Raw genomic sequence first — 13,446 nt, forward strand, 5'->3', positions numbered from 1 at the left:
ATCCATTTATGCACCTCTATCTTGAGGTCCCACCACAGCACAAGTCCAGAGTTGTTGCTGTCCTTAGGATCGTTGTCCTTTCGCATCACACAATTTCAGCCCGGCCTTAGCTGATGGACCTCGCATCTGACTCCAGAATACATTATGATCACTGACAGGTGAAGTGAGTAACGCTGGTCATCTATTTATCTGGTAGTCAGACCTGTTAGTCAGGCGGATATGTTAGGGAGCAAGTGAAAAGTGGGAAAAATGGACATAATTCAGTGATTTAAGCAAGTTTGACAAGGACCAAACTGTGATGACCTGGCACCAGGACTGTAGAAAAAAGGCAAGACAGCAGAGGGAGTGTGATGCTCCGGGCAGTGTTTTGCTGGGAAACACTGGGTCCTGCCATCCATGTGGATGTTACTTTGGCACATACCACCATGTATAACCAAAGTATTTTTGTGTACATCCTTTCATGGAAAAGGTACTCTTTCAGCATTATAATGCGCCTTGCCACAAAGCAAAAGTGTATCAGAAGGAGGAGAACTACAAGTTTGAGGTGTTGACCACAAATTCTCCAGGCCAGTCAGTCCAATTGAGCATCTGTGAGATGTGCTGGACAAACAAGTCAGATTCATAATGGCCCCAGCTCGCAACTTACACAACTTTGTTGAAAACATCTTGGTGCCGCAGCACACCTTCAGGGGTCTAAAGAAGTCCAGGGCTCCACAGGCTGGAAATGTTTTGGCAGCAAAAGAGGAATTAGCACAATATTAGGCAGATGGTCATAATGTTATGCCTCATGGATGCAATAACTACTGTTATTATTGCTATTTATTTATATAACTTTTGTAAAGCTAATTTAACATTAAACAGTGGTATGATAACTAATATCCACTTACCAGAAGTATTGTTAAAATATGTCATTTTCTTATCATGAATTAAAAGACTATTAAATTGGTGTTTTGCAATGTTTCATTACTGATCAGCAAGTTTGTTCTCATCCTTAAGACATTTAAATACAGCAAATATAGTCTGACTAAGTTAGATCAATTTTGTAGTATTGTAGTCATCACTTAGCACTTTATACAAGGCCGAATATTAGTTATCAAGGAACTATTTATTAGCGGTGGTTATTATAAAGTTTCAATGTTGTATGTGGTGCATGTTTCTTCTTTTATTTGAAGGACAATATTGCTTCTTCACTTGTCACCTTGTTGTCATTGTTGGTTCTTACACAACATGCTGAAGGAAGAGCTTCATTAGTGCAATGACTCCATGACTCTCACATTTACCATTTTTTTATTGTAAAGGTGGTTTCTTACAAAATAGTCACGTGGTACAGACATAAAGAAACAAAAGAAAGAGCCTTGTAAATAAAAGAAAGTGACTTCAGAGAAAACATCTACAGAAAACACACCTTTGTGTTGACATTCTTATAAAAAAATGCAACAAAATCTGCTAAGTAATGCAAAAAAAAAAAAAAAAAAAAAAAAAAATCCCCAAAAGATTTTACAAATCAATTTTATCTTCTCAAAGCGCAGTAAAAACAATACATGGGAAAAATGTGTTGTAACCAAGGTCCCAGTAACAGTCTGCTGTACATTGATCTATCCTACAGGTTTGAATACTGTAGAAACTTCTATATCCTCTACAGTACATATGCCTTTTACAGCCAGCAGATGTGTAAGATGTCTAAAACACTTCTAAGGCTCCGTCTGAACAAAGCAGATACAGTCATTTCGCTAGTGTTTTACGACCGCAACTACAGCTGATAAAGCGTGATGTCCAAATATAACATAATCATCTCTGAACATGCTAAAATAAACTCTTCTGACAGAATGAGAGCTATCGCAGGCTTGATGCTACATCAGCTGAAATGACAGATAAACAGCAGTACAGTATATAAAGACTCATTTTAACAGTATAAAACATCTCCACTGAAATGGTCTGTTCATAAGGAAAGTGGTTTTTAGTAATTACATAGCAGTGTCATTTATATGTGTTGGTTAGATAGTGAATGTACGTACATCCTCAGATTTTTAGAGACTTCTGTGTTACCATCTATGTCTTGCAAAAAAAAAGAAGAAGATTTTCACAGTTAGTTTGCAGTCAATTATTCAATCCTTGGGATTTTTTTCTCACCAGAACCGAAGCTCATTTTTAAATCAGTGGGTAATACATCCTAAAAATGTTTCCGTTTCCATTATCTGACGTTAAGTTTACTTCATACAACAATAACACTGGAGTAGCACATTAACATTTTGAGAAACAGGCTTCTTTTACACTGATCCAATTGAGTTGGATGTATAAACTTATCCTCTGATGTTTGTGAGAACCAACTTAGTTTGTTTAGCCTGAAGTCTGAAAGCAAGGGGAAGAGTTATCCTGGCTCTGCAATGCAATTGCTGTTTCACTGTCACCCTTACAGTGACTGCACATGTCCAAAAAATAGCCCTTCACAGAGCCCAGTGGAAAATGGTGTGCACTAAACATTTTACATAATGAGTGATGTGTCAGTGAACTAGACACACTAGAAGATGGATTTTGTGCTTTTTGAACGGAGCCACTCAGTGCGTTTTCTCATTGTCTTTTATGTAGTTTTCATTTTCCCTCAGCCAACCAGGTAGAAGTTGCATCCTTTTACCACACAAACTAAGAGTAATAATTAAACATGGCTTTAGTCCAGACAGATCACAATTTCACACTCGGTCACGATCCCGGCTGATTCCCTTCTACACATTCATCCATCCAGCTTCTCCACTGTCACTACAGGCTGCTTTACAACTGCCCTCCACCCTGCTCCTCCTGTTATCATGTGTCTGACTTTATAGTACAGATGTACATAATATTCTTTTGAGTATAATAGCTCTCACTGAACTAATATTTTTCCTGTGCAAGAAATCTTAATATAACAGTAGCACTGGATGAAACACTAAATCAAAGTAAAGTAGTACAGTATTAATGGCATTTAATGGTCAGATTAAAGTTGACTGGTAGTGTTATAGGAGGCATCTTAATAGGGACAAAGCAGGTTAACATATTTCCAATACAGAGCGTGTAATCCACTTAGCTAATGCTAATTTTGAATTCTCCCCAGTAGAGCCTTTACATAAATAGTACATTAAAAGTATCCAGCTTTTGCTAAAAAGCTCAGCTCCTGATTTTTTAGTAGCTAAATCAATGTTTTGGAGGTGCTGCAGAGGACAGGGAGATTTTGGTGAAAATACCCAGAAAATACTTTCCTACCAGGAGTAAACAAAACCTAACTAAAAAGTTAAAGTTTGTTGCAAAATATGTATTAGGTTACTTTAGCGTCAGGTTTCCTTCTTCTTCTTTTTTTTGCAGGACACAGGCTTTCTCTCTAATACTTCCACTATGCTCTAAAAGGAAAATAAATCAACCCTGTTAACTAAATGTCCACAAAATCGTCACTAAAACAGCATGTCATTACGTCTTATTCTTCTTATTCCTTCCCTTTCTTAAATCCTTAAATAAATCCTCAGATTTTTTCCAATAATAACCCATAATAATCCTGTACGTCTCCTCCCAGCTATATAAAAAAAATCAATCTCTGTCACCACTGTTTTTAATGAATTCTGACTTTCATGTTTAATCCACTGCACACCTCCCTGCCTCTCTGTAGCTTAGCAGTGCCCCCTAGCATTCCCGAGCGTTACAGGCACGGATCTCCTTCCTGTCCTTACAGCCTTTGGACTTTGTTCTTTTCTTTGCCACCCTGAAACGCTCCTGGATCCCTCCGCCGCACGGTTTGGTACACTCTGTCCAGCTAGACCACGGCTGCATCCTGCAACCTGATGGAATAAAACAGACTCTTAGTTAATAGAAAAAATTACAAGGAAAAGCAAAATATCCCGAAATTGCATGAACTTAAACATTTGTTCATTATTTCTCTTATACAGAGGCTTCGATCTCGGAAGGAGAGACAAATCCCTTCGGTTGCGTCAGGAAGGGCATCTCGTGTTTTTTAAGAGCAAAAAGAATGATCGGCCAAATCAAAACATGTGGAGCTATCTCCTTTAGCAGTCTCTTGTGAATAAGGGAGCAGCTGAAAGTAGCTTCACTGAACATCTCTGCTCTGTGTGTTCTCATGCTTGTCTGCACTCTTGCTCGACCCTTTGCATCGACTATCTTCTATTGCGGACATGGATACTAAAGACTTAATGTCTGTGTATCACATTTGTTAATGTGGTATATTTCCACATTCTATATTTCTATCAGGAAACAACTTTAGTTTAAACAGGTCACAAAATCAAACTCAGGCGATGTCATTGCAAGCCAATGTAACCTCATGGATCTGTTGATACGGTTACTCACGTCTAACTAGCTAGGTCCCACATGGAGCCATGCCACCAAAAACAAACGGCTGCAGATGAATATATCAGGGTTTGTCTAGTATCTCAGTCCTGACTTAAATTGCTTTGCTGGAATAAAACCACTAACCATCTAAAACATCGGCTCGTTAAAATGTCTAAATGCTACATGAAGCAGTTTTAACAGACTACCACGACCAACCTGGCACCTCTTCCTCCTTAATCGGTTTTCGCCGACACTTCCGGAGCTTGCACTTCTTCCTCTGGATGGTCTCAGGACAATAGCTGCCTCCAAACTGTGGCTCCACTTTGATCATACGGGTCCGAATGGTGTGTCCTTTACCACAGGTCTTGTTGCACTCTGACCACTCTGACCACTCTGAGACCATGCAGTCGACAGCTAGATAGATGGAAGGACAAAAGGAAGAGAAGGGGAAAAGGTAAACATGGAGGGAAAGATAAAGCACCAGCTAGGAACTGGCACAAAATTTAAAAAGAGCTACTCCAGGATTGGTGAGCTCACTTGACCTTATTATCTTCTCCCTGGCGTTTACTTAGTGTGCTTTTGTCTTGACTTTGTTGGTTCATTGTTACATAGCCTTTAAATATTATTATTATACTTTTTTTCTATTTCTATATCCATTTCTTTCTTGGTTTTTGCTTGGATCCTGATTTAATACTGTCACCAGCATGACACCATGAGTGCTGATGAACATTTACAGTTACAGCCCCGAATGCTCTGGAGCACAGAGAGTGTTGCACACCATGCTAACTAAGACTTAACCTTTGTTAAGTCTTAGTTAGCATGGAACTATGCAACTAGTGTATTCACATTATACAGATCAACTCCCAATGAGCACGGCAGGTGCTCACTTTTATACCAAAATTATAAAGTTTATGCAGATAAAAGATTTCTAAAAGCCAGCAGTGCATGCTATATCGTGATTGGAAATGACCAATCCAATATGGTGTTCAGTCATGTTTTTGTCACACTATAGTGCTACTAGTCACATGTGGCATGTGGTCAATTTAGGGGAATGGGCTGAATTCATTTCATGCAAAGTTGCTACATCTTAAACACGACGAAATGGTTTATGGAATCATTTTTTAATGAAGTTAATTTCTAACCCTGTACATGACTAATTTATCATACAAAAAACTTTGCTGTGCTCAAAGGCAAGTGATTACTATTGTCAATTCTCTGCTAGTCCCCTGCTCTGCAAGTTTCAGCTCTTAAGCAATGACATATGACTCCACATAGTCCCCAAGTCTGAGAAAAAGTGATGGGGGCATGTTAAATAATTACTGAAATACACTGTGGGCAAGGAGAATAAATCTTACTCTTTGGCTATGAAGATGGGAATGACTCTGCGTTGTGTGTGATTTATGTCTAGTAAGTGTGGCAGCGCCACTGTTTTAGTCCTGGAGGAAATCACTGACACCCTGATTAACTAGCCCCTTCTATAGTCAAACAAGAAAAGAAAAAAAAAAAAACAGTTTTTAACACCTTTCTTAGTAATATCATTAAAGCCTGACCAAAATGTGACTTTTGAGGTTGATACCTCAGGGGGTAGGTTTTGTTTGATTATTAGGAGGGGCACAGATGAAGTCCAGGGTCCTATCTGAGGAAATATGGAGGATGAGACTCTTATTTCCTGCATTCTTAGGAATCTTTGTAGAAAGGATTCCTAAGAATTATTACATATCAGCTGAAGTTGGTTGTAACAAGTGGCTATTTTGAATTACTGTTGCCTTCCTATCAGGTTAAAGCATTCTTGCCTTTCTCTTCTGACTTCTGGCATCAACAAGGCATTTTCTCACAGAGAAATGCTGCTCATCGGATATTTGGATCTCTTTTTCTCACTATTATTTGCAAACCGTAGAGATAGTTACGTGGGAAAAACCTGGTAGATCAGCAGTTTCTGAAATATAAAGTCACTTAAAGCAATGTTAGTTGCCGTTTTAATGGTCAGTTTGAATTTCAGCAGGTTATCTTGACCACCTCCAAATTTCCAAATGCATTGAGCTGGTGTGATCAGATATTAGCATTAATAGGTAACTAGTTACTATGTTAATATATTCTGGCTTTCTGTATTACTTTCAAAAATTTAGTCTCCACTTTTCTCATGTAATCCAGTTCAGTTAATGCAAACAGGGATCGTTTAATCTTCAGTGCTCTTTTGTGTTTGGCTGGTTTTAGATGTGAGAGTGTGAGCTGTACCCGGTATCTACCTAAGAACAACAACAACAACAACAAAAAAGCACTTACGACACTCAGGCAGCATGCACTTCTCTGTCTGCTCCAGCTCTTCAGTGCACTCTGCAGGATCAGACTTCAGCATCCTCTGCCGTGTTCGGATGCCCCGTCCACATGTGACACTACACTCACTCCACTCCGACCAAGGCGACAGCATGCAGGGGATGGTATCTGGTTTAAGTGATACACACACGTAATTATAGTAGCTAACCATAATAACACTCCCCTGACGTTGCTCATTCATTACAGTCAGCTAAAATAAAATGCAAATGAAGTGTTAATATACCAACAAATGCTCATGCAAAAAAACAACATAAGACAAAACAGCAACTGTTCACTCACGGCATTCTGGCATCATGCATTTCTCCACTTCAGCTACCTCGGTCTTACACATGGATCCATCTATAGGGGGCATCTTTACCATACGCTCCCTTCTTCTCATGCCAATCCCACAGGTGACGCTGCAGGGGTCCCACTCCCCCCACTCAGTCACCACGCAGCTGCTGAGTGCTGTTGGAAGGACAGAATACAAAAACCATCCCCATCCATCAGTTTCAGCTCAAAATTGAACATTTACGGCAAAAATGTATCATTAGTTCACTTTCAGTTAATATATGTTAGTATTTTAAGCACAGTGGAATAACTACTGTGCAAATTTGACCGACCGATCAATAATAGAGGACAAGTAGGAGAAAAAACACTCCTTTTGCCTTTAAAAAAACTAAAAAAAAGCCATCACTGTGATGTAAATATGATGGTTTCTACTCTGTATTTTTATAAAGAGCTTATAGATCTGCCTCTCCTTCAGTTTCCACTTAATTCTGACCATTAATAAGAAAAACTCCTTGCTACTTTAATATGCAAATGTACTCAAGAGATAAAATAGGCTACTCTCCAAACTTACAAATACAGAGCACATGTTTTATACAAGACAGATAACCTTCACCATCATTCACTTAGTGAATACCAGGAACAAAGCTAGAAGTCTGACGACCTTGAATAGCCATATCTGCTCAGCGTGTCTCTCATAAATTCAATAAAAACATCACAAACAAAGATGATCACAAATAGTGCAATATCAACTCCTATCAAACTACAAAGAAGCAACAGACACTACGGCAATGAAGCCACTGGCATGGGCAGTATAACAAGACTCAGGCACAAAAGGCATCCAAGTGGATCAATTAGCTCATAACCTCTGTCGCTATTACTGTTTATCAAGTTACAAGCTCTACAGCCACACTACAGGGGGAATTATAAAAAGCTTTCTCTGTCTAATGTTGATCTCAGAGATCTGAGCCAGTCAGACTCCTTCAAGATTCCAAAACACATCATTTTTTAAAAACTACTTCTAAAACCTGTTTTTATGTAAAAATGTAAGTGACTTTACTTATGTTATTATAGTTGTAACCCAAAGTGAGAGTTGGAGAACATTTCTTGGTGTATAAAGTAGGTGTAATCCAACCACTGACATCCCCCAGGTGATCTGGAGGTGTTGGTGAGGAGAGGGAGTCTGGCATCTCTGCTTAGAACGCTGCCCCATGACCTAGTCCTGGATTTGCAGTAGCTAATGGATGGATAGATGGACAATTGGATGTTTGCAGAAAGTGCACTGCATTAAGAGAAGTCCAGTCCCCCCACTCTGTTTCAAAATGGATATCAGAAATGGCTGCCTGAATGCTCTCAGAGGAAAATCACATATATCCTGTCCAACAGATACGATCTGGCAACCTTATATCGGATCTATAGGAACAACTTCCTTATCAGCTACACACATTTTCTGGCACCAGTGCACGTTAATGCTAACATCCAGATAAAATGGCTGAAGTAACTTTGCTGCGTCTTTGATGTTTTTATTAGGAGCATGTGTTCTAAACTATGTTACGGCCATGAAATACACCTTGTTCATCAATTAAATGTGCATTATTTACTTCATTTATGCTATTATTTTTTTCACTTTGTTCTTTTATGCTTCTTTGACAAAGTTTTTTCTTTTTTTGGTTGGACTATTTTGCATATTAAACACGGTGAAATTAGATGCTCTAATTTAAAGACGACAGGCTACATTAAACTCTATGCGAAAAAGAAATGTAGCAGCTGGCTCAAATTAAAGGCATTGTTAATTTGGTTGGTTGGGTCAATCTGTTCATACGGGAGAAAAAATAGACTCACAGCATTCATCGTTGACAACACACTTCTCAGTCTCCTCAGTGTTGAGCTGGCAGAGCGAGCCGTCCTCGGGATACTGTTTGACATATCGCTCTCGAGACCTCATCCCCATCCCGCAGGACACGCTGCAGGCCGACCAGCTGATCCACTCTGACATCATGCACGTCGAGGGCTCTGTCCAGCAGGAAGAGAAAGCAGACAACCACCAATTTGTTTTTCTTACTGAGTAAACACCTGCATTTGTACTTGAGCAAAATTCAGCGTTGTAAATGTGCGCAGTGTATGCAGTATAAAAGTAACACTCTGGAAGTCTGCTTCCACAAGACGTCATAAAACATACACTGTCGCCAAAATACTTCTCTTTGTGAACATTCCTTGTTTCAGAAACAAAGAGACATGGAGAGGTTAAAGGTCAGATTCTTGGAAATCAGTTTTTTAAATTTTAAAGAGAGTCCTTATTTAAATCTGCTGACTTACAAGTGGCAGCCATGAAAACAAAAAGCCACCATGCTGCCCTGTCTGTGTCTGTATGTCAGTGAGGTAGGTGATATCAGCTGCTCCAAAGCAGGGCTGGTTACTGGAATGAGATCAACGGAGCCTAAAAGCTAAATTATCTGTATATTAACACTAAAACAATAATAAGCAGTTCACCTAACCCACCTCTGGGAAAATGTAAAAACCTATTGATTGAAAACTTACAAACATACATGGAAATAGTGTATATAAGGCAAAACCAGAGTTTGTATAATTCTAATAAGTTTAGTCAGTATCTGAAATGAGCTAAAGCTAAACTTTGAATAGTGTGATGAGTGAATTCTCTTAGACAAGCTTTTGTGTAATTTCCTTGTAAGTTCAGGAATAGTTCTCCGGGCTTCTTAAGGGACCTTCCAAAGCTATTAATTGGGTATTTATTCATTATCAAATAAAATAAAAACATAAAAACACAGGTAGAACTAAAAGTGGCCTGAATAGTTTTACTCTGTTTCAAAAGCCCAAACATGCTATCAGATTCAGTTTTTGTTTTTATTGGATTTATGAAAGTGAATTCAAAGCCAGTGTTGAATTTCAGCTCTTTACTTATTAAATGTACCACAAACATGAAATTGATGTAATGCTGTGTAATATAATAAGAATAATAACAATAACACCAGACACCAAATAATCATACAGTAAGTAACCCACTGCAGAGCAGTCACATGTGGCAAAAGATCTTTTACACCCTTTATGTTGGGTGTGTGTTGGGTCCATATATAATATATATGGATTCTTGCAGCTCCCTATAGATTTTCAGTGGCAGAAAATTGCCCCAAAGTGGCTCTTTTGAAGGTTACCAACCAATGCTGACTCTAAAGTGGCCTTAGGATTACTGGACAATATCCTCATACCATTTTTTGCAGATCTATCAGACAGTAGATGGTGGGTTGACCATCCTCTTCTACGTTTAGAATCAATGGAGGGTGCCTGACGTCATGCCGCACTGAGCGGACTATTGAAATTAGTCTGAATAAGGAACACCCTGCATGTATACGCTTTAGTGAGCCAATAGAATGAGTGGGATCATCAATAAGACATGAATCTTAGTGACATGCACATATAACTGAACACAAACACAATGGACAAAAACAAACAAATGGACAACATACACACAATAATAACATGGACTGAACCACCACTCACAAGCACTTTATATAGCCTCTGTATACATTATCCACATACTTCACTTACCTTAACTCCACTACAGTAAATGCTGTATGGACAATCATTCTGTACAATACGATAATTATAATTCTACAACTGTTTATAACTTGCATAGTTCACATTTCTGTATAGATTTATATTTCATATTTCTGTATAGTTTTCATAATTATATCCTGTTCATAGCCTGTACATAGCTTGTACACTTACTACAGCCTGCACATACTTATACTTATAGCATATTCATAACCTACCTTCATACGGTGTACATTGTAACACACCCATAATAGACCCATATTTTGTACCCTCATACCTATAACAGACTCATTTCTGTAATATATCTATATTATGGCTAAAGCACTTTCTGGATGGATGCAAACTGCATTTTGTTGCCTGTACTTGTGACATGTGCAATGACAATAAAGTTGAATTCTATTCTATTCTATTCTATTCTATTCTATTCTATAACTTCAGAACCTTCCAGAGTCAGAGCACAAATGAATAAGTCTTAAAAACAAAATTGTTGATTTTACAGAATATTAAAGACGCAGCTTTTATATGTTGCATATTACTATTTTTTTATAACTCTAACTTTTAATATACTTACCTTATTTATATGGAAGTGCTGTTTTTAGCTCCTAAATTTTAAGCAAATCACTGCATTTATTTTTTCAGAAGATGCTTTTGAAATGTCAACTTCTTTAGATGTTTTACATTTTATCCTAGAAGATTTAAACCATTGTGGAAAAAAGACTCAAAAATTCCCAACATTTCCATGCAAAGAAAAGTAATTTCACCAGGAAACGTGTTTTATTGTCCCACCTGTGCCTTCTGCAGAAACAACCTTTCTGCTGCTAAAACCCAGTATTGGAATGGGACCTTCAGATCTTCAGTCTAGCACTCTCCCAAGTGAGCTATTTCAGCTTCACTATCTCAGTCAAGAGGTCCTCATCAAAAAGAATCCATACAGGAGCACTTGAGTTACAGGATCCTCTCTCTACACACCAAACCAGAATCCCCCCACAGCTGCTTAGGCTTCAGCCTGTTCAGTCATCTCAGAGTTGAAAGTGCCACTTTTAAAAAGCCCTTCCTCGGACACTGCCTTAACTCTCTTTTAATAAGGCGAGTTGCCTGAGGGACAGTCTTATTCACAGCAGGGGCCTTCAGGGAGTGGAAGTCAATATGTATGACCTCGCTGTGTATCAGCTGAAAAGTGAACTGCAGCTTCTCGAGCTTAACAAGGTTCCACTCTGATATATTTTATCACTATTAGCCAGAATGGTGCTTCGAGATCTCCCTGTTCTTCACTTACAGAGAGATGCTGTATGAGCCATCTTGTTCCAACACCTCTTCTGAGAATAGCGACTAAGACAGTGAATCAAAAGTGACAAAAGGGAGTCGGATACAAAGAGATCGTTTTGTAAGAATTTTTTTAAAAGAAGGAACGAATGAACTTCAAGCAACTTAGCATGGGTTTTTCTTTTTTTCTTCTTTTTGGAAATGTATAAGCCTCCTACCAAACTGAGAATAGTGTTACTTATCAGAGGTGGCCTAATAAAGCAGAGCTAAGTGAATCATTAATAAAAGATACAGGTATTTGAAGCTTGGATGAGGCCTCTAGAGAGCCAAAATATTTCCCAGGAATATTAATCACCCTTGGAGGCGGCCTCTATCCAGCCCCAGCATGAACCCTGCAATTATCAATCTCCCACTGCACACTAACGGAGCGCTAAATGAAAACAAAGGAGAGGCGCTCAGGAACAAAAAGCTATCCATGTTGCTGGCTGGTAATCAATAAGAGGAGTAGTGAGGGGTGGAAGTGTGTGCATGTGTGTGTTAGAAGCTTGTTGAGCCTTGAACAGCTGGAGCTTCACTAGTTTGAGGCCTTGTAGACACCCTGGGAGCAAAAGAAGAAGAGCGAGGAGGTGGGTGGGGAGCAGACAGGGGCTGACTTTACTGCCTCTCAGTATTTGTTCCAAATTGACAACTTCACCGAAAAACGGGCAAAAGCAAACTTCCAAAGTTTTCTGCTCGTTTGTGTGCTTGCTGTCATTTTTTTAAGCAAAGGTCCATCAACTCTGACTGAAATCAGACAAAAAAGTTTCTCATCTGGCAAGAAGAAAGAGAAACTGAGAGGAGGAGGAAAGAAATGTGGAAAAAGTTGAAAGTAATTTGATAACCTAGATTAGCGTGAACTGTCAGCTTAGTAAATATGTGTGTGTGGGCCCTCACTTTGTGTCAGACTGATAATTGGCTTCCCGCACATACACAATCCTCCACTTGCTCTTATTAGCTTTAACATAAGATTGAAAGCACGGTGCTTCTTTTAGAGATAAACACAATCAAATCCTGATTTAAGTATCCTGGATGCAGCAGGCCATCCAGCACCAAGACCTGATCCACATAATCTTTTATGTTTGAGTGAAGTAATTAGGGTATCCAATTACCAGTGTTTACTCTGTGTGATTAGGGATTTCCTGTATTTTGTCACATATTCCCTTGATGAAACTATATAAACATATCTTCAGATATGCGTGGCCTTTTTCTTAAATGGAGCTTTCGTAGTAACTAGCTGGAGATTCACTTTTTAATGACAAAGGTGCCACCTGTTTCCTTCCATAAGCGCACAGTAATCCCTCATAACAATAACCTAAACTGCCACAATGGAATTTAGGTAGAAAATAATTTCACCGGGCTGTGAAATATAACCAAGGGAACAAGATTCAATTGGTTTAAGCCACAATGAACCACCCAGAGTCACTGAGTGCGTTTTGTTTTTGGAATAAGATAAATAGCGAAGCTTTAATCTGCTTATTTCGAAGGTTCACTGATTGCCCCTCTTGTTGATCCGATTTTAATGTCTCAAACTCTAAAAGGATTAGAACATAGGAAATACAAACTTTTTTTAATGTAATATTACAAAATTGTATTTTGATTCATTTAGTAAAATTTGTGACTGTGACATTCCACATGTCGTTGCTCTGTTAATTTCTGTAATTATTGTTT

At 38.6% G+C, this 13,446-nt stretch overlaps 1 protein-coding gene across 1 annotated transcript in view; it reads right to left on the reverse strand.

Annotated features, from left to right (window-relative positions):
• Positions 1 to 1,270: 1,270 nt before the first annotated feature.
• Positions 1,271 to 13,446, reverse strand: part of LOC134630417 (spondin-1-like) — a 110,991-nt gene continuing 98,815 nt past the window's right edge. Inside the window, exons 12-16 of the mRNA XM_063477684.1 lie at positions 8,749 to 8,919; positions 6,919 to 7,086; positions 6,589 to 6,747; positions 4,522 to 4,719; positions 1,271 to 3,800 (exon numbers count right to left, since the gene is read on the reverse strand). Coding sequence (XP_063333754.1) covers positions 3,646 to 3,800; positions 4,522 to 4,719; positions 6,589 to 6,747; positions 6,919 to 7,086; positions 8,749 to 8,919 — 851 coding nt within the window. The 3' untranslated portion in view covers positions 1,271 to 3,645. The remainder of the gene's footprint in view (positions 3,801 to 4,521; positions 4,720 to 6,588; positions 6,748 to 6,918; positions 7,087 to 8,748; positions 8,920 to 13,446) is intronic.

The sequence above is a fragment of the Pelmatolapia mariae genome, linkage group LG7 (genome assembly GCF_036321145.2).
Source record: "Pelmatolapia mariae isolate MD_Pm_ZW linkage group LG7, Pm_UMD_F_2, whole genome shotgun sequence".
NCBI lineage: Eukaryota > Metazoa > Chordata > Actinopteri > Cichliformes > Cichlidae > Pelmatolapia > Pelmatolapia mariae.